Genomic DNA, 25,000 nt, shown 5'->3' on the forward strand with positions numbered 1-25,000 from the left:
TAAAAAGGAAAAACGATATGCACATCCCAGTTAAGAAGGAAAACGATATGCACATCCCAGTTAAGAAGGAAAACGATATGCACATCCCAGTTAAAAAGGAAAAACGATATGCACATCCCAGTTAAGAAGGAAAACGATATGCACATCCCAGTTAAGAAGGAAAACGATATGCACATCCCAGTTAAGAAGGAAAACAATATGCACATCCCAGTTAAGAAGGAAAACGATATGCACATCCCAGTTAAGAAGGAAAACGATATGCACATCCCAGTTAAGAAGGAAAACGATATGCACATCCCAGTTAAGAAGGAAAACGATATGCACATCCCAGTTAAGAAGGAAAACGATATGCACATCCCAGTTAAGAAGGAAAACGATATGCACATCCCAGTTAAGAAGGAAAACGATATGCACATCCCAGTTAAGAAGGAAAATGATATGCACATCCCAGTTTTTAAATACGGTGCTGGACCCAAAAAGTGATCAAATTAAGAAAAAAGTGGATTACCCGCACACAATATAATTCTGCTCCCTGTCCTCTTTATTTCAACCTGCTATAGAGTGACGTAGTCCCGCCCCCTTTCATGATGACGCCAGGCCCAGGAAATTATTCCCAATGCATTTTTCTATAGACATTTCAAAAAGTATTTATTTAAAGACGGTTACGGAAAAACAACAAAAAAAGTTATTTTGCTTCTTTCTAATAATTTTTTCGGCCCAATGTCGTCATGGCTTTGTACGAGGCTTAAAAGGTCTTTAAATAAAGACTTTTTGAAAAGTCTATGAGGAAAATGAACGGGGAATCATTTCCTGGGCCCTGGTAGGGGGCGGGACTGCGACGCTCTATAGTATTTCCACCCAATATCTTTGTTGTAAATTACACCGTCTACAATTAGGCCACAACGTGTCACAAACCAATGTTCAGACCCAGAATAGGGATGCGGTTCACCTTTGAGAATGTATAAAGCTCAACACACTCATGCATGCAAGTCACGCACACGCGAGCGCGCGCACACACACACACACACACACACACACACACACACACTCAAAGAACTGACACTTGAGTGGCAAAACACCACTCCTGTCTGCGATTGTTTCTCCAGAAACGCTTGAGTGTGCATGTACAAAATACACACATTCAAACACACACAAACCACACACACGTAGGTGCAAAGACATAAAAGCACAGACACACAAACGCATAAACACTAAAACACACACACACACACACACAGCCAAGTATTTCTCCAGAAACAAGTCAAGTAACATTTCGCGTATTGCGTTACAAAGTGAAATAACACAAGACCTGTGTGAGGTCCGAGTGCCTCAGCCTCTCCTGGTTGACAGTATCTTACAAATAAATCAGCCGCATCCACTGCAGCTGTTATGTTTCTGGCGATATTTTCACAATAGAGACCACATGGTATAATAATAATAATAATAATAATAATAATAATGTAAATAGACAGCCAGAAAAACAATGATTTGACAGACGGATAGATACAGAGACATATCAGTTAAAAGATCCACCGGTAACAATGCTCAGGTTGTGTGTCCGAGAGTGCGTGTGCTTGCACGGACCCACACCCCTCACATCCAATGAGAGGTGTGTGTGCGTGTGTGTGTGTGTGTGTGTGTGTGTGTGTGGGGGGGGGGGGGTTATTTGACCCCTTATTGCCAGCGGTGAGCCTGTGGAGGACATGAAAGCATGCCTTCCCAGTGTGGCCCTGGTTTCTATAGCTATGGACACAGCCCCACACTGGCCCCAGACAATGGAGGGGCCCTGGGGGAGGGGCCCTGCCACTCGCCCCTGCCAGAGACCTCTCTCCACTCACCGGCAGTGTTGCCACGTCCGCTTATTATAAGCGACTTTGAGCTTGTTTTTCTGTAGTCACTTGTAAATACAGGTATAGTGGTGCATTGTTGGGCTTGCTTCTAAGGTGTGTTGTTTAAACCAGTGGTTCTCCAACATTTTCATGTCAAGGACTATCAAATTAACATGCATCTGTCCACCGACCCCCCTAAAAATATTTTGTGCCAGGGACCCCCATATACCAGATATATTTGGTTGTTAAAATGTTCTCTCTTTTGAAAATAGCAGACATATACAAGCTCGACGCATTGTGCGCTTGTAGATCACAAATGTATTCGTTTAAAGTGCTCGTGTGGCCTATAGTCGCCTTTTGGGGGCTCGTTTCCATAGACCTCGTTGCTTATTTCTGTCGCAAAATCTGGCAACAGTGCTCCCCGCCCCATCCGTCACCGCAATCATATTTTCAAAACAATAACACAGCCAGGGGGGCACGATTGAAGTGTGTGTGTGTGTGTGTGTGTGTGTGTGTGTGTGTGTGTGTGTGTGTGTGTGTGTGATGTGTGTGTGACTGTGTGTGTGTGTCTGTGTGTGTGTGCACGTTTAATCTGTCGGTATGCGCTTGTGCGGACGAGCGTGCGAGTGCGCGACGAGAGCGGCCATTCCTTTTGTGTGTGTGTATGCATGTGTCTCATGTGTTATTTTTAGGCACGTGTTTGTTTTAGCCGAGTGGCCGAGCATGCTTGTTTGGACTCTCTCCGTGCTCAGGCGTGTGCTCGTGGAGCCGGAGTGAGAAAGTTTGGTGTATGCATGCGTCCAAGTTGAGGGGCGAGTGATATGAGCGTGCATGCATGCTGGTACATTTTGGTGTGTAGATGCAAGTTTGCGCGCGCGCATGCGTGTGTGTGTGTGTGTGTGTGTGTGTGTGTGCATGCGTGTGTATATGCATGTAGAGCCAGGCCTTTGATGGCGTGGCTGGAGCGTGCCTAATGTGACTGCATGCTGGGGGGTGTGATGGGGAGGAGGGTGGCAGCACTGAGCCCCCTGCCCCAGTGCTGTCTGCCCTGCATGCCGCGGCCCAGCTCTCCCCTGCAAACTTGAAAGGACCAAAGGAATCCCCCCTTAACCCCCTCTGGCTCCCCATGCACCTCCTCCCTCTTAACCCCTTATGTTTTCAGAAGGCATGACATCATCCCCTGCACAAAAGGGGCTAGGGTAGGGGTATGCAGTGTGTGTGTGTGTGTGTGTGTGTGTGTGTGTGTGTGTGTGTGTGTGTGTGTCCTAGGGTGTCAGTGAGACTGAGTGAGTGAACCCCTTCATTCAGTCATTAACATTTACGGCATCTCCATATCCAACGTGGGACCGGCACACCGTCATGCTTGATCTGTATAATATAACTTCACCTATTGATCTATTGTCTCTTTATCTATTGCTGTGTATTTGAACAAAAGGAACATGGACAACAACTGATATATTACGCATGTCCCTTTTGGAAAACAATACACTCGAAAATGACCAGGTATAGTAGGTATGGACTTTTGGGCAATTTGTTTGCTTATCCACAGTTTAGCAAGTGGTCAACCATATAGCATGGCATCTTGCAGGGTGCCCGAGTGGTACTTGCCCACAACTGTGGACTGTATATAGGCCGAATCCACTGCGGTGCATCCGGTCTGACAAAGTGCCTATATGAACACAAATGACCATGTTTGAGGGAGCGCGATCTTTGTTGCTATACATACTCCCACGGGCTGAGGCGGTGCCAGTCAGCAGGGAATATGAAACGGGAGGATCAGGCGCTACACCCCGCTGAGGGCTTCTCAGTGGCAAGTGAGCCAGTAGGGTACAACAGCAGTGGCAACATAGAAATGTTGCCAAATAATTTAAAGTAAAATCCTTAATTTTTTTTACATTTTAGGTGAGAAATAGGCCATAAAGTTGCTCAATCGATTCATTTCACAAACAGCTATAGTTTTCACGGTTTGTTAACAGTTGCGTCTTTGTCTAGGCGTCTGAGCACAACACCAAACAGAATGAAACAAATGTAATTACATTTTAAATAATGAAGAATAATGAAGCTTAATGTCAGGATTCACCATGAACATAGCCAAAACTAGAACTGCACTCTGTCAAGGTGCCAACTTGCACGTTGCACACAAGTAGGCCATACGGCCTACTTATGCGCAAGCAGCGCACAAGTACTGCCGATCTCTACGAACTTACAATCAGCCCCTCTATAAAATATATATACCTTGAAGCGTACCTTAGTTACGTCACCGTCAACAGCCAAAAGGAACCACCATTCTTACCGACATACATGTATACATACATACATACATACATACGTTACCTTTTACCCACCCAACATTGAAACATATCTTAATTACGTCACTAACAGCCAGTTATAACCACACATACCACTTTAGATCCAGCCGACCACAGTACTTGCGTGCTCTGCTTGCGCAAGTAATAACAAACCCCATGTGACAAACGGGTAGTATGCTGTCTGACAGTCTGAGGCTTATCTCACAATTTATCCCACTTGTATTGGTGACATGCGACACAAAGCTCAGCTTTTTTTAAAGGAACCCTCCTTTCATGTCAATGACTAACATAGATTTGATCCTCCATGTCTGGGGAAAAGAGGGAAATTGCTTTCAGCTTGTTTGCAAAGGCAGATACTGAGAATGAATGTCAAATGAAGAATGCTCAATGGCATCACTTATCCCCCCCACATCTCGCCATTAACCCCCTCTTGTTGTTTTGTTGTCAACGCTCTACCACAGGTCTCTGTCCCAACTCCCAACCCATCTGGACCAGGTCTCTGTCCCAACCCATCTGGACCAGGTCTCTGGACCAGTGGAGCGGCTTAGTTAGAGACAAGGCCATGTTACTCCTGGTGCTCCATCCCAAACTGGGAGGACAAGAAGGGAAAAATCCAGGACATGCATTTCACTACACTTAATTCAAAATGGCTAACTTTGATGACAAATGTTTGACACATACTATTTTTTGGGGGCTTCCTCTAACAGTATAAGCAAGTATCCTGAATAGCAGGTACATTTCCCAACGGATCAGAGGATCTTCCAACTGACCTCTTCAGAATCTTAGAGCAGGACAATGGGGTAGAACTCAATAATTAACTGGCCTCTTAAGAACCTTATCAGAGCAGGACAATGGGGTAGAACTCAATAATTAACCGGCCTCTTAAGAACCTTTTCAGGCACAATGGCACCAAACTACAGGAACCAGGTAAATAGGGTCAAACACAGCCTTGTCCCAACCTCCAACAGCCTCATGCTAAGATGCTTAACCACTTAACCACAAAAGACAGTACAATAACAAGTTCACAACAGTTATGCTGTCAGATATGTTATTGTCATAATGCTCAAAATTGGGATGCCAGTGTTAAAGTGTATATTAATTATGCAAATAAATTCATATAGTGGTGGGCCTTCAATTCAATATCACTAAGGCTACAAATAATACACATACAACACAATACAATACAGACTTTCACAACAATAAACCACATTAAGAAAGAACAGCTTTCTTTTACACACACACACACACACACACACACACACACACACACACACACACACGCACACATGCCCTGTAACTGATTATGGAGTGTAAAGGCATGGTCAAAGCCACCAATATAGGCTAATGTCATGGCCACTGGGTTGTGACTACCCACACACCACACACACACTTTACTAGGTGAATGTGTGTGTGTCAAAAGCACTTTAAATCTTTAACATGGTATAGGGCGTACACACACACACACACACACACACACTTTCACTTTCTTTCTTCTTTCCTTTTACTTCTCCCTCCCTCCCTCCTCTGTTCCTACAACAAGTGTTGGAGGTGAGTGCTCGGCGGCCGTGCCTGTTTAATGGGCCGTCCGTTTGCCAACTGTTCCTTTGAGGGGCCGGTGAGTCGGGCGTCGGAGCCGGGATTTGGGAGGGAAGGGAAGGCCGGTGCCGCTGGATCAGACACATGGAGGGGGGTCCGGCTCCATTCATCTAGCTCCATGTGAACAACAGAGCCCCACTTCAAACAACAAGGACGCAGACGCAGCCGCAGCCGCCCCACCGTCTGCGCATTCAAACGCACGCGCAACAACATAGCAGACATGTACATGTGCGGTCACACATGCACACTTGTATAGTATGCACATTTGCACAACCTATAATAATTTAATGCAGTGTGTAAAAGGTCGGAAAGAAAATCCACTCTTGAGTTATTATCAATGCTTATGATGTGTCTGTGTGAAATGTAAAATGACCCATCAACATGGAATAATTGACTTATGATGTGTCTGTGTGAAATGTAAAATGACCGATCAACATGGAATAATTGACTTATGATGTGTCTGTGTGAAATGTAAAATGACCGATCAACATGGAATAATTGACTTATGATGTGTCCGTGTGAAATGTAAAATGACCCATCAACATGGAATAATTCACTTGAATTTTACAGAATATTAGCCTATAACTGATGTTGCCATTATTACACCCTACTATTGAATTAAATTCAAATCAAATATCTTTCTGTTTTGTTGGCATCTTCATACGTTACTTACTACTACCACATCCTTTGTTTATAAGCTTCACTCACACACACATGCACGCACGCACGCACGCACGCATGCACGCACGCACGCATGCAGGGCATAAAAACACAGGTTCCGCGGTGCCCCCTGCCCCACCCCACCCCCACCCCCCGCCACCTTGGGACTCCCTCCTCTCTGCCCCCCCCCCCCCCCCCCCGCCCCCCCTCCCTGCATTCACTGGCACTTCCAGAAAGCTCTGAGGCGCCAGAGGAGCGGGGCTCATCTCTTGGGAACAATAAAGCCAGATCTTCATAAAAACTTCAAAAAGGCCTCGCCAAGTGTTTTATAGGTGCTTTAAAGGTTTATGGGCCCTGGGGAGAGAGAGAGAGAGAGAGAGAGAGATGGAGAGAGAGAGAGAGAGAGATGGAGAGAGAGAGAGAGAGAGATGGAGAGAGAGAGAGAGAGAGAGAGAGAGAGCTGAATGATGCAGTCATCTAAGCTGTACGGCGGCAGGCCCCACTTTTTCCACCCTATATGCACGCACACGCACGCGCACGCACACGCACGCGCACGCACACACACACACACACACACACACACACACACACACACACACACACACGCACACACACACACACACACACACACACACACACACGCGCACACGCACGCACACACACGCTAGTGAGTGCGGGGCTGAGGTTGCCGGATGAGAGGATTGGTGGGTTTGTGGTGGTGGCGATGGGAGTGGGGCCGTCGGGGGTGCAACAGGTGATCACTCAGCGCAGGAATGGAATGGAACGGAATGGGAGGAGAGGAGAGAGAGGGATTGTGTCACCATGTCACCCACAGTCGGCCACATGTCAGGGCTGACATATGTTAAGGACATGCTTGTTTTTACTTAGTGACTATAATTCTTCTAAGAAGATCTATATTCTCGGGATTTGAGACGCACAATTGGAGCGTGCGGGACGGTCGCCGGACAACAGGTGTCCCAATTTGCGAGTGCAGACGTACATACAATAAGGATGTCCACTGGATAAGATGAATGTTCAGGCTTCTGTCTGCGACATATCACTCGTGCGCACACGCACACACACACACACACACACACACACACACACACACACACACACACACACACACACACCTTGGGCCTACTGTAGCTTCACTGACCTCAGAAAGGGGTCAAGTCGAAGGCTGTGGATGGAACGGAGGAGAGGTCTGTGGCTCCTTTTCAAGACACCAGCAGTAGTGTTTTGCTAACTTACATAATGCTCACACACACACACACACACACACACACACACACTATATTATGCAAATATCAGTTTGGATTCTTCCACTCGTATGGAGGTCAACAGCTCTGGCTGCCAGTGGAAGTGCTGATGAAACCAGTTATCAAATGATCCAGACCACATACAGTATGTATCAAATGATCCAGACCACATACAGTATGTATCAAATGATCCAGACCACATACAGTATGTATCAAATGATCCAGACCACATACAGTATGTATCAAATGATCCAGACCACATACAGTATGTCCCCCTCCCTCCCTCCCCCGTCACAGCTCGCCTGCACATATTTTGTCGAGTCATCGGTCACTGGACGCTAAGCCTCCTGCTCCGCTCAGATTCTCTTTTATGAGTGTGAATCGCCACTATTCATGGCCTTTTTGGAATGTTTTCTTTAACATTATTTCGAGATATGCCAGAGTTTATATTTAGCACGGGTCTTCCCGGAGTCTGAAGGTTTAAAATTAGAAGGTGTCACAATTCTAGCACAATTCTTGAGTTACTGTCGATAAAACGGTAAAGGGCCTGTGTTAAAATGGCATAGGTTCGACGTCTACGTGACGTGTGCAGGACATGTGCGCCGTGAAAAGCATGTGTGGTCGTGCGTGCAGAAAGTGTAAATCTTCCAGATGATATACACAGGCATTTGCACGTCTATATATTAATACTCCCGTGTGTGTGTCACTGTGTGAGCCACTGTGCGTGCTTGTGTGTCCACCGCCACATTAGTGTGTGTAGGATCTGTTGACAGGGAAGCATGCAGCGTTTTATTTGCTTAAGGGCTGAAAAGAAATACACCCTGGTGCCAGCTAGGGAACGCTGTGATATGAGACTGCCGAAAGCAAGCTGGCCAGGCGGATTCTCAGCTCAAGAATGACGAATACAAAAATTTAAAAAGTGACTTTAGGTACACAGCTGTAGCCGTTGGAGAAAGTTGCATGTTTTACTGCTGCTAATTTCATGCTAAACGTTTGCTCTGTCCCCAAGAGAAACTGCTTGAATAAAATAATTATAATCTTTTAGCAACTTGACATGACATTCATAACCTTCTAGTTGAGATACATTAACTCAAGTCAAGTCAACTTTCTATCTATAGCTCATAAGCACTTATGCCCAATAATTTGCCATACAATGAATAGTGACGAAAGCTCACAACTCAAAGCAGTGAGAGCTTGTAATAATAATAACAACAACTTACATTTATTTATATAGGACAAGGACACCTTACACCAAAGCGCACCAATACGCCTTTTCAGGGCAAACTTAAATGTGTCCAGTGACTCCAGTGCATTGCAAATCTCTGTCAGGACTCAGGAGAGAGTTGCAGAGGGTGGCTGCCACACTGAAGGCTCTGTGGCCAAATGTTTGTATGCTGGCGGGGGGGGGGAAAGACTGAGGAGATCAATGTCAAAGGACTGTACGTTCCGTGAGGGAGTATGATGATCGTAGGAGATCAGACAGGTACTGGGGTTCAAGGGCATGGAGAGATTTGTAGGCGAGGAGGAGTTTGTGATGTGATGTGATGTGTAATTTAACCAGCAGCCAGTGCAGGTGGATAAGGGTGGGGGTGATGTGCTGCCAGGGCTTGGTGTGGGTGAGAGAACCCTGGCAGCTCTGGAGCCTGTCCAGGGCTTCGCTGCATGGGAACCCTGAACACAACTCCACTAGTCCAGACGGGAGGCGATGAAGGCAATTTATAAGGGTCTCAGCCACAGAACCCGAGAGTGAGGAGTCTGGAGATGTTTTTTAGGTGGTAGAAGGCAGATCTGGTGATGGATTTAATGTGTGACAGCAAGGAGAGGGTGGAATCAAGGACGACACCCATCTGGAGATGGAGAGATATACTGTAGAGCAGCTGTTGACAACCAGAAGAAAATCTCCAACTTTGTTTGTGTGCCACAAGTTACCATGAGCTCAGTTTCACTGCTGTTCAGTTTGAGTAGATTTTGAGTCAGATGGCATTCATGTTTTTAAGGCAATAAGTATTGTGGTGGGAGCCGAGTAGATGGTGAAGTTGTAGATCTATTTCTTATTGCGACCATAGGTCGCATTTACTATGAAAACCTGAATTTCCGTGTGTCACACCTCCATATATGGTCACACCTTCTGACATCACGGCTCCATATATGGTCACACCTCGTGACATCCCACCTCCATCTCCATAAGAGCTGACCTATTCTGACATTCCATATGTTGATCCTTCCCCACCCGTCCTTCCTCTTCGATGTTTCCCTTTTGACTGATACCTGTCCATTCAAACTCTAGACAGGCCCCAAAGTTATTAGTGCAGCTGTGCCCAGCAGCCGCCCAAAACTAGAGTTCTCATTCTCAACAGGCCTGAAACTTAAGGCCCGGCCCGACCTGGGACCCTGACCCTGTACACTAAAGACACTGCCTCCGCTGCCACCCTTAGATCTCTATATATGGAGCTGACATTCCACATGTTGATCTGACCTCATCAAACACTGTACACTCAAGACACACTCCATATGGCCAGACCTCATCAAACAATGTACACTCAAGATACTGCCCCCGCTACCACCCTTAGATCTCCATATATGGAGCTGACCTGTTCTGACATTCCTTATATTGATCTGACCTCATCAATCCCTGTACGCACAAGATACGCTCCATATATGGCCATGCAGTACAGAATTCATTCCATATGTTGATCTGACCCCCCATGCCAAAGAGCCAGCACTCGCCCAGCAGTCTGCCGTCACCCAGGAGGGCACTTCTCGCCCTCAGGGTGTCTTACTGGTAGTTTTGAAAGAATTCTTGAACAATCTTGAATTTCTGCCAAATAGTGAGTCGTTCACATCCCTAACTATCACATCCAACACAAAGGTAGGCTTTTACTAGTGTAGTGATGCGCAGGAGCACATCTTCCACTTGCTAGTCTGACACACAACCTGTGGTGCCAATATGGCTGAGGCTGATTGGCAGGGCTGTTGTGGGCAGAGTCGTGGCTGTGTGCTACACTAGGGAAAAATACACCCTTTGTCATGCACTGGTTGCCATGCATTTGGCTCACATGTATATTTTGTCATCCATATCATATTTATTGATGTAATCACAACATAATTATTCAATGTAAAGTTTTCATATTGGTCAAGGTTCGCTGTCACAATGTTTTCATATTACGTGTGCAGCATCTTTTAATAGTGTGTGCGTGTCCGCGTTCGTTGCACACGTGAATGTGCGTGCATGTGCACGTGCATGTGCATTATGGGGCCTCTCCCCACTTCTAAAAGTAGCACTACAACACTGATTACTAGTAACTTGTTACTCCCAACACTGTATATGTAGTATGCTGTGCCAAGGTGTTTGGGAAAAAAGTATATATGGTCTGCTAATTGTTTCATCCAATGAAATGACAAGGCGAAAGCGTATGTGCGCATGCTGCACGGTGCAGGGAATAATTATGGTAGGCCTATACCATCTGAAAAAACCTAGACCACAGCACTGATGCCAACACTATATTAACAGTGAAAACTGCAAGTGAAATTAATTTACATTTCTTAAAACACAACAAACCTATGCCTGAACTTAACCAGCTACAGTATGTGGGTCGCAATAGGGAAGAAAACAAGTCACCTTTACTTATTCTACTGCCATCCTATGGGAAAAGGCCTCCATCCTCCAGGTTTGGCAATATAACGATATTATATCGATCTCATGATATGAGACTAGATTGTCTGGAATTGTGGATAATTGTAATGTCTTTTCCTGGTTTTGCATTATAGCAAGGACTAGTAAAGTTTGTGTTGTCAGTTTCTATTACACAGTAATAGTATTGCTGATGATTGTTAAAAATCTCTTTGCGTAAATGTTTATTTTGTCAAACATAATCCTAATATTTGATTTTGTCCATAAAACCATATGAGACCAGTTCGATAATATCATCCGAGACACCAACTCATCGTGATGTAGAGATTGAGAACTATAAAAGTAACACACCGAGTAGGCCAATGTTTACTATATTTGAAAGAGACAGGCAGAGCTCTAAAGAGATAACATGAAAGGCTGTTATCTCTTTAGCTCTCTGCCTGTCTCTCAACATATTCATTTCTGTCTACTATGGACTCATTCAACAAGATGCTGCTGCTCACCTTGCCCAGACAGTTGGGAGCTTGACAGCGGCTTCACTCATGGCAGTAGTTGTGTTTTCCTCCTCTGGTGACAGCAGGACGACATGCAGTGCTGGAGTCACAGGATTCTCAGCAGTGTTGCCAGATTTTGCGGGAGAAAAAAGCAACCAGGTCTAAGAAAACAAAGCCCAAAAGAAGCGACTATTAAACAGCACTTTAAAAAGATATACATCATCGGCTCTTTGAAAAGAATACCAAACGAGTCGCCCATTTACCAACTCGCCCCGGGTGTACAGCTAAAGTAACCTAAGTAAATTATGGTTAAACCTAACCCTACTAAAAGCGAGGGCGAGATGGATTATGGGCGACGGTACCTGTTACCTTTGAAAATAGTCGATCTACAAGCTCACAACGCATCTGTGAAATATAGATCTGATATATATAGATTTTCACAAAACCTTTGGGGAAAATTGCAAAAAATAAAAAAAATGAAACCACTAAACACAAATCTAGTACAGGGGTCCCTGCCACAAAATGTTTTCAGACGCGGACAATTACATATTAATGTGGGGGTCCTTGACATAATTATTTTTGAGAACCACTGCTTCAAACAACATTTGAAATAAAGCCCAAGAAATAAGCAACTACTACGCAACATCCAACTTTAATATTTACAAGCGACTTTACAGGGAAAAGAAGCCCAAAGTCACTTATAATAATTAGACATGGCAACCCTGATGCTCAGCTGCTCAATCTGCTGGGTCTGGTATCTAATCAGTTTGATAAGGTTAGACTGCACTGTCCTGCCCTGGCAGAATTAATTATTTTAGCAAAAAAAGGTAAACACAAGTGCTTTCTAGCCTAACAGTAGGCTAGACAGCCGAATTATTAATAATTAACAGTCAAACGTTAACTTTCCAGGTTAAAAACTGCTTAATCTTCATCACTCACGGACAAATAAATAACCCCACCTTTGTTTCTGTGTTAAATTATGTAGAGGAACGGTCGCCCTCTCTCTTCTCTTTTCGTTTTTGAAACCTTTGACTTCAGCCTTGTTTTGTTTTGGGACGCATGACGCCATGCTGTCACAGCTCAGACAGGCGAGACAGCTGTCATCCGTGTTCGTCATAGAGTATTAAAAGGAGGGGGGCGTGTTCGTTCATTTCTTCCTGGTTGGATGATGACGTATAAGGACAACCTGGAAGTTACCGCCACTACAACACAAAATACAATTTTTAAATGACACGCACGGCACAATTATTAAGTTAAGCTATAGCTGCAAAAGGAAAAATTACATTTGCAATATCACAAATGTATATCACAGAACTAATGTGAACCTCTCAGCCTTTATGCTACACAAATTGAAAGCACTGGTCTAGAAATATGGTGAGGGTTTCATAGAGTTATAGCCTAATATTTCCCTACCTGTAGAGTACTGATCTCAAAGGTGCCAACCCTAAGTACTAGTGATCTCCAGCTTTGTCAGATGACATAAAACTGTAGGCCTGCCGCCTGTGAGCATAATGCCATGCCATTATTCTGAAACCTCACAGATGCTGTCTGGTTTAAATACATTATGTATGTAGTCTACTTTAGGCTACTGTATTTATACAATGTTTTTTATTGAGAATTTTGTTTTATACTAAAATCGAACTGGACATGTGCTAGTAATGTATTGTTTAGAGACCTGTCACTTTCCTACTAAGCTGAGGAATATATCCAACCCTTTTCACATTGGCCTGTTATAGCGCCACCAACAGGTGGATTTTTGCAAAGCACATTTTTGGAACAAAATGCCTCAAATTATATCCAATTGCCATCAAAGGCATAAGAAGAAATTTGGCACCCTTTTCACATTGGCCTATTATTGGAAATGAGATCTCCAGGGCCAGTAATGTAGGTCAGGGATACTCAAATAGATTTACCTGTGGGCCACATTACAAAAATGGCAAGGGGCCAGGGGCCAGTAGATAAAATTACGACATTAATGATACTTGATAACTTCTCTCTTTCAATTGCTTTATTTTCGCAAAATGTATCAAAGTACAATGTGCATGCACACAATATGTAAATAAATAAATGTGTTACATTTTCTTGCATAAACACAAAGAGCTGTTTCCATAACTGCACAAATTATTGCACATAACATGAGTAGCTGTTATAATAACATAATAACATAACATGAGTAGCTCTTTGCCTGCCTGCCTGCCTGCCTGTCTGTCTGTCTGTCCATGAGTAGTTATTTGTCTGTCTGTCAATGAGTAGCTGTCTTACTGTCTGCCTGTCTATGAGTAGCTGTCTGCCTGCCTGTCTATGAGTAGCTGTCTGTCTGCCTGCCTGTCCAATTGTCCATGAGTAGCTGTCTGTCTGCCTGTCTGAGTAGCTGTCTGCCTGCCTGCCTAATTGTCCATGAGTAGCTGTCTGTCTGCCTGTCTATGAGTAGCTGTCTGCCTGCCTGCCTAATTGTCCATGAGTAGCTGTCTGTCTGCCTGTCTATGAGTAGCTGTCTGCCTTCCTGCCTGTCCAATTGTCCATGAGTAGCTGTCTGTCTGTCTATGAGTAGCTGTCTGCCTGCCTGCCCAATTGTCTATGAGTAGCTGTCTGTCTGTCTATGAGTAGCTGTCTGCCTTCCTGCCTGTCCAATTGTCCATGAGTAGCTGTCTGTCTGTCTATGAGTAGCTGTCTGCCTTCCTGCCTGTCCAATTGTCCATGAGTAGCTGTCTGCCTGCCTGTCCAATTCTCCATGAGTAGCTGTCTGTCTGTCTGCCTGTCTATGAGTAGCTGTCTGCCTGCCTGCCAGCCAGCAAGTTGGTTAACAGAAAATAAATTGTTATGGCTGAGTAAAATAAAATACAATAAACACAATTTGCCTGAAAATAGATTACCCAGCTATGACCTTTTTCATGAAAAAAAATTAGTAGTGATATGGCTGAGTAAAATAAAACAATCTTCCCTGAAAATAGATAGCTATAAGTGAAGAGCAATTTCCGCAATTTCCGCAATTACCATTTCCGCAATTTCCGCAATTTCCACAATTTCCATTTCCGCATTTTCCGCAATTTCCATTTACGCAATTTCCTCAATTTCCATTTCCGCAATTTCCGCAATTTCCATTTCCGCATTTCCGCAATTTCCGCAATTTCCATTTCCACCATTTCCGCAATTTCCGCAATTACAATTTCCGCAATTTCCGCAATTTCCATTTCCGCAATTGTCCAGTCATAATGGTCCTGCGGGCCTGATGTGGCCCGCGGGCCTGAGGTTGAGTATCACTGATGTAGGTTTCCTATTCTGTCATGCTTACACAAAATAGATTAACATTCTGGTTCCCATCAAGCTTGTTGGTTATACAGTGGTTAATTATACATTAATTCCTGTGCCTTTTTGCAAGGAGCCACACTCATCGCCATCACCACATCCCCCTTTGGCCAAACAGCGTGAAAATCAGTTCTTCCTTGCCTCATGACCAAACTTTCCACAACGTTTAATGCAAATCCATTCATAATGTTTGGAAATATCCCGCTAATAGACAAATGGCATGGAGTGAAAACATAAACCCCATCCAACTCCTCTGTTAGAATGTACAACAAGCCTGTGGTGATATAGTATAACACAATTGTTCTTCGCTGGTGATGGCAAGATTCTCATAGTTATGTCTTAATGCTTACAGATAGATTCTCCATGCAGCTGCCCACCATTCAGTTTTCATCAACTGGGCAGCAAACACTCATGAGATCATTGCAACACAGCATCTGCACGAACAAGTGACCTCTCTCTATTTGTCATTAATTCTCGGGCGAGTGAATGGCTTCCGGAGGTGCACGGCTACATGTAGCTGAAACCTCAGCCTAAATGAATAAGCTCCAAAGAAAATTGGCTCTGCCTACACTCGAAAAATAATCATGTTGTGTTCCTTATGGTTGGTGAGATATGCCAAAAATAATCATTGAATCTACTGGGGTTTATACTACTTATAATGTAGAACACAGCTGTAGTTGAGACATGGCTGATGGCCGGTTAAAAAGAGAGTGTTAATTCAACTCTGCGAATATACAAATGGAACAAAGCAAGGGTCCCTTTAGACAAATTGTTTGCTCTTAAGTTTAGAGCAAACAATTTGAAACAAATGGAACCATTACGGTCCATTTGATTCCTCTCAGAGTTAAATTAACATTATCTTACTGTGTTTCCTATCTGTTTCCTATGGTGTTTCTATCACTATCTCTGAGACAGGAAGTATTTAAAAGCCAGTTCCACTTAGAAGTTCCATCTTATTGTTCAGTGGGCCGAACGTGACACTTTGTGACTTCCTCCATTCACAGCGCGGTGATCCGTTAAAAGGGAACCCACAAAAACAACAGAGGCTTTTATTTTATAATATTCATTTATTGTTCAATAAAAATAGATTTAAAAAAAGTGACGTGATGTCTCCTTCATGACTTGGTCCGATGGATCTGCCAACGACTCCTTGTAAATATGAGGCTTTTATTTTATTTTATGCCTGGTAAGGGAGTTTATTTGACACCCCCACCCCACTCCACCCCCTCTCCTTTTCCCCAGTGCTCTCATCAGACAGACAAGTGTCTATAATAACCTCAACCCCCTTCCACCCCCTCCTACAAAGTGATGACAGCACCACATTTACATACTTTTAACATTTACAGCAGATACAGTGCATTCAACTCCTGCTCCCACCCATTTTGTCTATGTACATATAGTTTCGGTTTTCGGTACGTGCGCTATTTATAGTTTTTTGCCTTGTATAAACAGCAGTTAACAATGTGAATAAAGGAGACATCTAAACACTAACACAAGAGTTCAAACGTCAGTAAAATCAATTACAACTTATAATATCAGTTGCTCTTAAGACTTCTTTATACAGTAATTACACGTAAACACAAAGTCATTTTGAGGGAAACTGAACTCTGTAAACACTCTTATCAGGGTCAGAGAACTCCCCAACGGAATGCTCCTTTGCCAATTCATACTTACAGTAGTTGCGCACCAGTGAGATCTGTAATGATCTCAAGACGTGACACTGGCACGCAACTAGCCTAAGTATAAATCAGGCTTTGGGATTAGGTCATATAGATAGATGATTCTACAGAACCTAGAAGGCTACAGTAACTGCAGGCTTACATTCAATACAAGGCATCCAGTGACTTGCTTCATCACCTCAGTAGTGCTTTAGGAATCTCTGGTGCTACATTTCGTGAAGATACCAAGAGCACACTGTCAGTGTTTCGTTTCACATTTGGAAATACTGTAATATATTGTTAGAATGCTCAGCCACTTTATTGAACCAACCTGGTTGAGATCTTCAGTGCACAGGAGGGAATTGTGTGATATGAAAAAATGTTGATGAAAAATGACAAATAGAAAAGCCTGCAGTCACTGAATGGAGAAAAGCCCAGCTCCACATTATGAAAGCAACATGTGGGCATTCCTATATCCACGGTATGTTGAACTGTTGTACTGTACACTGCACTGTATTGAACAGAGAAATCCAAACTTGGCACAGTTTCCTACAACTGTCTTAAAGGAATAGATTAGGTTTTAAGAAACACTTCTGTCATGAACTTGGAGTTCGCTCAGTCCAAATACACTAAAATACACTTGCATCTGCATTTTGGTTAATACGAAGCACAAGTTATAAGCATTTTGATAGCAATGCCAGTGCAAGTCAACCTGAAATAGCTTACTTGAAACAGCCTACCATATTTAAGTCCTGGTATGCTGTAAGCCGTAATGTAAAACAGGGAACAAAGCTTGTGAATTTTCTGAGCAAAAATGTTACAAAAGGTCTTCCTTCAGTGTCTGTAAGACCAAAAAACTGAGTCAAGGGACCTCATTATTTGATCAGATGAGCTTCTTAAAAAACATGATCCATCCCTTCAACAATAGGATAGTTTTTAGATGTTAGTTTTAACAGCGTTGCCAGCCCTGTAAACGCAAATGCCTGAGTCACTGAGTGATACACCATTGGTCAGCTGGTTGGCCAAAGAATGACCTACCAATCGCAGAGCAATTGTCTCTCCAGGTTGTGGGACGTAATAGTTTTGTTAGTTACACTATTGGTCAGCTTGTAGGCTTAAGAACAAACTAGCCAATCACTATAGAGCTATCGTCCCTCCAGGCTATGGGTTGTACGTTGTAGTAATAACCGTTTCTTAATTTGACGCATATCTCTTGGTTCCAATCAGCCTGGATGAACTAACCAAACCTCTATTGTTATAACACAAAAAATGTAACATCACTGACTGATGAAGATACAGGATTAATTGTTATACTAAAACTAAGTTACGAGTGCCACCACTCATTGTTTATAATCAAAAGCCCTCCAACATTTCATACACGGTCCAGCCATGAACTAGTTTTTGACCTAGTCTTGTTTTGGGAGGGCTGTCCTTGGCTGGCGACTGCTCTTTATTGATGCTAATGTAGAATATCATATTGGAGTAAATACAAGAAAGAAAACACTGATCCGGTTAACATTCAGCGCAGTATAGTTACAGACGTCTTCTTCTTCAGCAGGATTGTGGAAGATTTACAAGCTTCTCCAATTACAGAGGAACCCCAAACTAAAACCAAACAGAGAAACATTACTCAAAGTCAAACAAACAAAAACAATACAAAAAAATAAAAATATATATAGGCCTATATTGTTTTGTGTTGCTTCACCAGATGGCCGTATTAGTCAGGTACAGAATGGTGAATGGTATTATAGGGTGTATTGCTGCAGAAGGGTGATAAGGAAGGGTCCAGAGTCGAGAGCCTTCCACCATACATCTCTCTCTCTCTGTTCTTATCCCATCCAGCCCTCCTTGCCTATAGGTTGCTGCGGGCTCTCTTGCTGCCAGTAATAATGGCAAAGATGGAGTGAGTGATGGGCTGACAGGCCAAGTCGTCGGGCCTATTGCGTCCCCAAGTGGAGATGCCAGCCCAAATCCCCCCCCCCCATTGCTAACTGTCCTCTGGGCCTGGTCCAGAGCCCACATCCTGGGAACACGAGGGCCGGGCGGCTGCAGCCGACAGCTCTTTGGGAATGACACAATGAGAGAGTTCATAGGAAAAGCCTTGTCCGCGTGTGGTTGGGGAAGAAAAGGGGGGACTGATGATGCTGCCCATGTCGTCTTGGCAGAGCACGTTGGCCAATGTGTTGGCATCAATCACACCAGATGCTGCAGTGGCGCGCCATTAATCTTCCTCACGTCACATCCTTTTTCTCTCTCTTTTTCTTTTTTCTCATCCAACGAATGACTCTGACGGCACAAGTATTCTTCTTTCTTTTATTTTTTGTTCCATTTTGTTATTGTTCATTTGGTGTCCAGATGAGGGGTTTTCAGATGTATAGAGAGAAAAAAAGGAATCTTATTGTATGAAAGGAAAAAAAACAAAGTAAAACACATGGAAACATAAGAGTCTCACAGCAGCATCCCAGAAAACAACAAAACAGACAATTGTAACGATAAAAGCACACCCGGAGGGTAGAAAAAGGGGGTGGTGGGCTTAAGGATGGTCTGGTCTGAGGAGCTCCCAGTCCTATAGTCCCAACACGTCCCCATCTGACCACAAAATGAACCAGTTCAACCAAGGACATCCTCCATCTACAGTATATAGCACAATCTCTAGCCTAGAACACTGGTTCCCAAACCTTTTAGCCCAAGACCCAAAAAGAGAAAGTTGGTGTCTCCCTCGGAGACTCAAACTAGAGAAAATAGCCGATCTACAAGCTTTTCGGCTATTTTCACTATACTACTACTACTACTACTACTACTATTTGTTTCCTAATTTATGGAATTTATTTAATTTTATTTATGAAATTATTTTGAAAAATCGAAATTGAATTTGTTGTAGGAAACACAGGAAGATGTAGGAAACACAAAATAAAGGGATATTTGTTTACCCATAAAAATTGGACGCAAAGTTTGTTTCCGACCCACTGTTTGGTAAACAGTGCTCTATAGGCTTAGAATGTTTACCCCTCCCCTCCCCCCTCCCCACGGGGGGTTCCATCATCACACCGTGGTGGCTCGGCTGTATTTGAGCGCCAGCGGGGAGTACTCCTTGATGCGCACGCACAGCTTGCCCCGCAGCCAGGGGTTCTGCAGCTCCAGGGGACAGAAGTCGTCCTGGAGCCACTTCTCCCTGTCCTCCACCACCAGCACCAGGCCAAAGTGCTCCAGCTGCTCTGGACTGTAGTAGACGCCCGGCTCCTGCTCGCTGTCGCCTCCTCCTCCTCCTCCACCATTGCTGCCGCCCAGCAGCCGCCGAGACACCAGGTTCATCTCCTGCACCACCAGCTGGACCATCTCCCTCGCCGACGTGCCTGAAGTCACATGGAGCTGCACGGTGAGTGACCAGATGGGAGCCGGACGGAGTCGTCAAGTCAGGATTTGGAAATGGATATAAATAAACACACCACGTCAAGTAATTAGTATTACATACTTAAATGGTATAAATGGTGCATTCATTTATATACCTTTTTTATCCAAAGCGCTTTACATAGATTCACACACACATTCATAGACACCGATGGTGGAGGAAACCATGCAAGGCAGAGTCTTGTTCAAGAACACTTCGACACTAACTCTGGGGGAACCTCAAGGTTCCCATCCAGCTGCTCTACCGGCCACTCTACCCCTGAGCCACTGCTGCCCCATTACTGCCACTTATTAGGCAGTGTTACAATGTAAATAGGATGGCAGGTGAACATCAAACCTAGCATTTAAATAACTGTTAGTAACTGTTAGTTAGATAACATACATAGCATAGGCCTCTTTGACAAGTAAACAACTTACATCTGACTAACATAAAATACATGTGAACCAAAATTCGGGTAACCAACAATGCCACTGTTACCAGTCATTTATTTAGTTTTATGTAAAAAACTATTTTAGTTCAAAACAACAAAAAAACAATAACAAGTGCTTCATCTGTACCTTGACGCTGGTCTCCTTGGGCAGCCCCGTGCGGTACTGCGGGTACACCCGGAGCGTGGCGGCCCAGCCCTTCCTGTGGGCGCCGGGCGAGGAGGTGTCGGAGAGTCTCTGCGTGCCGCTGTCCTCCGACAGGGTCCGCGTGGGTGGCAGGGGGCGGGGCTGGCACCTGTCGGCCGAGCAGCAGCAGCAGCAGCAGCGGTCCACGGAGGACGGCCGGTGGTGCCAGCGCCGCCCCGGGGAGACGGAGGGCGAGGGCGTGGCCGAGACGCCCGAGTGACAGTACGGGTGGTGGTGCACGTGATGGTGGTGGTGGTGGTGATGGTGGTGGGCTGAGGAGGCAAGGTTATTAGAGTTAACTTAAACCAAGGAAATAACGAAAACTAACATTTAGAAACCTTCATCCTTAATTGAACTAAATTAAAACTACAATGCAAAAACAATTGTGTGTTTATAAAACTAACTAAAACGAACAAAAATTATAGACAAAATTCCCTTAGTTTGCATTTGTGGATTGTTGGCGGTTCATCTGTAACTGAATAAAATTTTAAATGCTATCTTTTAAGTTTTTATTTCTCAATACTAGCCTATTCAATCCTGCACCAGATAAATAAACCAAAGTATGAAAAAACGACTAAAGTTTCAAAAGTAAAAACTAATAAAAAATGAGCAAATCCGCTCTAAAAAACAAATTAAAACTAACCGAATTAGAAAAAAGAACATTCAAAACAAACCAAAAACTAAAATGAAAACTACAAAACTCCTCTTTGGGACCTTGTGAGGAGGACGTGGAGGACGGGGGGAACTCCAGGCTGCTGGTTCTGACGCAGAAGGCCTGCCGCTTCTCCGTGACGCGCAGCAGCTCAATCTGCCGGCTGGGCAGGATGAAGTCGCTGTCCAGCAGCTCCGGAGCCACCGAGGAGCCGCCCCTCCGCCTAGGGCTGGCACCGGCACCCGTTTCATTAGGACAAATGTTAATTTGTCACGCAAATAATTGTGATTAATGATTTAACTGTGCATTTTTGTTTGGCATTGAGCATTGGAACATATGACTAACATTTAAAATTTCTGTTTCTGTTTTTAGGCTTCGTAAACAAAAAATTGCATAGGTCAGATATGACGGATAACTTAAATATACAAAGGAATTACTGACACATTTAATCATTTTATACTTAACTTTTATACTTAAATCGACAAGCTTATAACACGATGTGTTGTAATCAGCTATTTCTGCTGTCTTTGGAAAACATGTGAAAATGTATGAAAATTTTTCAACATGGAAACGATTATGCAAAAGATAATTGCAATTATCTCAAATAATTGCAACGAGGCGATTCCGTATTTGACGTGTGACAGACCTACCTCCACCTCTCCCCTATTCCCTCCCTCCCCAGCTCCGAGGACTGGAGGACATCCGGCGTAGAGTCGCTCAGCGTGCCTCCTCCTCCTCCTCCTCCTCCGCCACATCCTCCTCCTCCTCCTCCTCCTCTGCCTCCTCCTCCCCCCAGGCCGCTGCCGTCGCTGCACGGGAACCCCAGCGGCTCCAGGGGCGCGCAGGGGAGCGGGGAGGAGGCGGGCAGCAGGTCCAGCTCGCGGGGGCTCTGCGCGCGGCTGGAGTCGTAGTCGCTGTCCGTGGTGAGGAAGACCTCGGAGGAGCCCTCTTCGTCCGAGAGGCCGTGGAAGTCTGCAGGGAGATGTATAGGAAGGTTTTGACTTTTGATGTTCTGGTGTTTACATAAAACGTCTCACGACGACACAGATACATCTTTAATTTAGTCATTATGTCAATTCATGACAACGTTGCAGAAACCTCTTATCTCCATATTAGAACTTTTTGTGTTTTTTCATAAATGAAAGTCCTACTTGATCATTCTACAGCAGTGATTTTCAACCAGTGGTCCGGGGACCACCAGGGGTCATTGAGGGGGTTCCAGGTGGTCCTCAGCTAAATGATGGAGAGTTGGGAACCAAATGGGAACCTTATTAGATCTTTAATTCTTGTGAGAGCATAAAATGAAACCCAAATGGACCCTTAAGTCTACACAATTTTGTACACAAGTTTACACAATTGTGTACAAAAGTGTAGAAGAATTGCTATTTTGATGAATGTTTGCCTGTTATCTCTCTCCTCAATACAGCATGGAACTGTGGACAAAATCTTATCCAACGATAACATTCTTTAGTTTGGGGTCTGCGAGGCTAAATCTCATCAAATGGTGGTCGGTGGCTCAAATGCAGAATAAATAATGGTTGAAAACCACTTGTTCTACAGCATCACACAAAAGTATCAAAAGTAGCAGATCTACAAGCTGGAAACGTGGCGCGAAGCTTTTTATACGTTTGAATTTGAATCCTAAAAGGTTTTGGACACACGAGGTTTCCTGTTTCCACCCGCCAGAGACGATATGCTGTGATTTACATATTTATATATCCATAAAAAGGCTTCTCTGACCAGAGTGCTTGCCGCAGGGCTCCGGTGAGGGCATGGGGGAGGGGAGGTATTCCAGCTGGGAGGAGGTGGAGGCAGGCTTGTCCGGCATCACGTCCTTGGAGAAGTCGATGATCCAGGTCAGTGAGATCCCCCCGTTGGGCTGCTTGTAGCGGGCGTACTGCAGGGCATCCATGATCCACCTCGCCTCGCGCCACAGCTCCTCCATTTGCTGCGGAGCGGCACGCCGACATGCTAATGATTATCTCCATCCAATAGTACACATACTTTATACTGAGTCATTTTACTCCTTTGGGTAAAAGACAAGGCAAAGAGAAAGTGGACTCTCAAACATGATGATCCTCCAAAAATAATATGCATTATTTATAGATGATAAAAATAAATAGACTACAAAAGAAAAAACATAGTTTTTGTTAGGTAAAAATACCTTTAAAAAGTCATAAATAAACAGAACATCCCTATTTAAAAAAATAACGTTCAAAAATATTTGTCGTACAATGACTTGCATACGTGGTTATGCAAGTCATTGTAAGTGGTTAATATTAATTTATACTGATCCTTTCCTGCATTTGTCTGGATCCAGTTCCCTGTGATGTAGTGATTGATACTGGATGCGTTGATAAAGGAATCCAGTGTGAAATGAATCAATGGACCTGACCTTTTTGCTTGTAACTTCCATGGCGTGGCTCTTACTCAACAGTTTGCGTGCCTGTGATCTTCATGTGTGTAATGTCATGAATTACATTAATGATAAATGATAAATGTGCGAGGATCATGCTGTCCAATGTTTCTTGTTTCATTAAACCGCAAACCGTTTGAGCAATCACTACTGAGATGAAGTTCATATGCTATTAGATATTTAGTCACAAAGTGGAACATTAATCTTGCATAGAGTAATCAGTAACAGCAAATCCCTCTATTGTATATACACTGCATGTTCAGTATATTGAAATGATACCAATGGGAATAATTTGAGCACCGTTTCATCCCTTTGGTTCAGTATTTCATCATTGTACAAACAGATTACATAATGCCATCGCTCAGATCCTCACTGTAATAACCAGCGATAAAAGGAGTAGTAGTCCTAGTCTAGTTTGTACCTGCATGTGTTCCTGCACCTGCTGGTGTTTCTGCTTGGCGGCGTGGAGTTCGCTCTCAGAGAAGGCCTCCCTCAGAGCCTGCTGGGAGATGAGCGACTCCAGCTCCAGCAAGGCAGACACCCTGCAGTACTGGCCGATGAAGGTGGGGCAGTACGCGTCAAAGTGGACTAGAGGAAGAGGAGGAGAGGAGGGCATTAAGCCTAAGACCTGAGGGCCAGATTCTACAAATGTCTTCTAAATCATGACAGTTTCCAGAAAAAAACCCATATGTTTCTATAATCAGTGGTGCTCAAACTTTTCAATGCCAAGGTTAATAATAATAATAATAATGGATTGCATTTTTTATAGCACTTTTCCAAGTGCTCAAAGCGCTTCACAATGGTCCATTCATTCATACATTAGGACATTTTTAAATTAAAAATGTTTGCTGAGAAAGAATATATATTCAACGATTTGCACCCATTTTCACAATTAAAAAAAAATAGCAGATCTACAAGCTCGTAGCTATGAGCTTGTATATGTGCTATTTTTTAACCCTAACCCATTACAAACGCCTTCTAAATCAGTAGTTCTCACACCTTTAAGATTTTTCTAAAATGTTCAACAATAGCAGATGTACAAGCTCAACGTGTGGTCATCTAGTGGTCATTTACTATAGGTACTTCAGCGCCATGCTTCACATCAACTGTATATGAGCTTCCGTGTGTGTGACACGCTTCACAGAGACCAAACCCAAAGCAAAG

At 43.9% G+C, this 25,000-nt stretch overlaps 1 protein-coding gene across 2 annotated transcripts in view; it reads right to left on the reverse strand.

Annotated features, from left to right (window-relative positions):
• Positions 1-16,457: 16,457 nt before the first annotated feature.
• The window catches only part of ankfn1b (ankyrin repeat and fibronectin type III domain containing 1b), a 230,052-nt gene continuing 221,509 nt past the window's right edge, over positions 16,458-25,000 (reverse strand). For both annotated transcript variants that reach the window (XM_080788869.1, XM_080788868.1), the window contains exons 21-26: positions 24,258-24,424; positions 23,161-23,368; positions 22,071-22,392; positions 21,483-21,649; positions 20,712-21,040; positions 16,458-20,114 (exon numbers count right to left, since the gene is read on the reverse strand). In XM_080788869.1, the coding sequence (XP_080644995.1) occupies positions 19,788-20,114; positions 20,712-21,040; positions 21,483-21,649; positions 22,071-22,392; positions 23,161-23,368; positions 24,258-24,424 (1,520 nt within the window). In that variant the 3' untranslated portion in view covers positions 16,458-19,787. The remainder of the gene's footprint in view (positions 20,115-20,711; positions 21,041-21,482; positions 21,650-22,070; positions 22,393-23,160; positions 23,369-24,257; positions 24,425-25,000) is intronic.

Source organism: Protomyctophum bolini (assembly GCF_963924005.1).
Source record: "Protomyctophum bolini genome assembly, chromosome: 18".
Taxonomy (NCBI): Eukaryota; Metazoa; Chordata; class Actinopteri; order Myctophiformes; family Myctophidae; genus Protomyctophum; species Protomyctophum bolini.